Raw genomic sequence first — 2,139 nt, forward strand, 5'->3', positions numbered from 1 at the left:
ACCGGTACCGGGCTGGGATTGGACCGAACTACGGTCTACTGACCGGTACCGGGCTGGGATTGGACCGAACTACGGTCTACTGGCAGGTACCGGTCTGGTTTCTCACTAAATCCTGTCTTGTGTTCCTCCAGGGCTGTGCCTCCTGGAAGTGGTATTTTCCGTTCCATTACGCTCCGTTTGCCTCGGATTTCAAAGACATCAAGGAGATGTTCTCAGACTTTGAGAAGGACACCAAGCCGGTGAGGAAGCTTTGGCCCTTAGGGGTCCATAAAGCCGGCGGGTCGACGGGTTCTGACTCATTCTGTCTGATGTTCTGTTCAGTTTAAGCCTTTGGAGCAGCTGATGGGCGTGTTTCCTGCCGCCAGCGGTAACTTCCTGCCGCCATCTTGGAGGAACCTGATGATGAGTGCGGTGAGTTGCATGATGCAAAGAATCAGGTGACGTACTGCCAGCTCTTTCAGGTCCTTTACCTGTTGATGTGTTGCAGGAATCCTCCATCATCGATTTCTACCCCGATGACTTCGCCATCGACCTGAACGGGAAGAAATACGCCTGGCAGGGTGAGTCTCTGTTTCTAAACAAAGTTACTTTAAATGACGGACAGGTCGGTTTTCCGGACAGGTCGGTTTTCCGGACAGGTCGGTTTTCCGGTTTGTGTTTCTAAAATCAGACTGTTTCTTTCAGTTTTTCATAACACCTGACTTTGAGAATCACAGAAACAAAATTTCTCTCGTGGTTCTGTTGGGACCCAAAATGTTAGAATTCTTTAGAACAAAAATCCAGAAACTGGGGATGATTTTTCTTCATTTGCCCGAAACCAGATGGGGAAAAAAGGTTTATTGAAATTCAAATTCTACATGCTGTCCAAAACATTCACAAATGCAGAGCTCATCATCGTCACAAAGTCTTAAAGCATTTACACCAAACCAGACGCCACCTCAGCCTCATATACCTTCCTTAAACATTGTGTGAATGTATGAGCACCACCGAGTGCTATGTGGAAATCTAACTGGAATGTGAGAATGTTTTGGCCCCAGTTGTATCCATGCATGATAGCCTGATGTTCATGCAAGGATTCATGTAGAACTCTGTGTTGTGCTCTGATACCTAAAAAGGAAAAAGATGTTATTGCCAAGATTCCCCGGCTTTTGAATCTGCTACTTCCTGTGTATGTGGTCTTCTGCGCGTATTACAAATTGGGGAAAAAGAAGCCTTTTTACTGAGCCACAAATAAGACTCAAATGTCATTACTTCTGCAGTTACAGCTTAAACCTTAATCCTGAGCGTAAAAGAAGCCTCCATCCATCCATTTTCTTCCACTTTATCCGGGGTCGGGTCGCGGAGGCAACAGCCAAAGCAGAGATGCTCAGACTTCCTGATCCACACATACCTCCTTCCAGCTACTCTGGGGGGGGACGCCGAGGCGACACCTGGCCAGCTCAGAGACTTAGGCCGTTTCTCGATTTACAAGAACGCAAATACGGACTCACGTTCTCGTCAAGTCCAGTCTCGGCAAGAACACAGGAAGTATGGACTTAGCGAGAACACGAGCACGCAGCATAGATATGGGTCGATTGGAACAGAAGCGTACTGATGACATCACAACACGCTCAGCTCGTCTAGAGCTGTATTTCACCTCCTGTTATTAATGGTCTCTAGATGATAATAAATTATGACTTTTCAGTTTTTGGAGGAATAATAATGAACACAGTCAGATAAACGGAAATCAAATGAACATTTTGCCAAATAAAACAAAATACTCTCAGAGCCAGCGATCCTTCACACACAGCTATGCAGAGAGAGGGCTGCTGCAGACGGGCTAACGTTGGCCCTGGCTGCTGCAGACGGGCTAACGTTGGCCCTGGCTGCTGCAGACGGGCTAACGTTGGCCCTGGCTGCTGCAGACGGGCTAACGTTGGCCCTGGTTGCTGCAGACGGGCTAACGTTGGCCCTGGCTGCTGCAGACGGGCTAACGTTGGCCCTGGTTGCTGCAGACGGGCTAACGTTGGCCCTGGCTGCTTCAGACGGGCCAACGTTGGCTCTGGCTGCTAGTTATATCTGTTTAATTTGTTGGATCAATTAACTATTTTCAACGTTTAAAGAACCAAATGATCCAATTGAGAATAGTCCTGTTTTTCT

The 2,139-nt window shown here is 47.6% G+C and overlaps 1 protein-coding gene across 1 annotated transcript in view; it reads left to right on the top strand.

Annotated features, from left to right (window-relative positions):
• The window catches only part of xrn2 (5'-3' exoribonuclease 2), a 39,082-nt gene that overhangs the window by 25,648 nt on the left and 11,295 nt on the right, over positions 1-2,139 (top strand). Inside the window, exons 19-21 of the mRNA XM_015395680.1 lie at positions 132-239; positions 322-411; positions 488-642. Of these exons, the coding sequence (XP_015251166.1) occupies positions 132-239; positions 322-411; positions 488-642 (353 nt within the window). The remainder of the gene's footprint in view (positions 1-131; positions 240-321; positions 412-487; positions 643-2,139) is intronic.

This window comes from Cyprinodon variegatus, unplaced genomic scaffold (assembly GCF_000732505.1).
Source record: "Cyprinodon variegatus isolate N-32 unplaced genomic scaffold, C_variegatus-1.0 Scaffold752, whole genome shotgun sequence".
NCBI classification, from domain to species: Eukaryota; Metazoa; Chordata; class Actinopteri; order Cyprinodontiformes; family Cyprinodontidae; genus Cyprinodon; species Cyprinodon variegatus.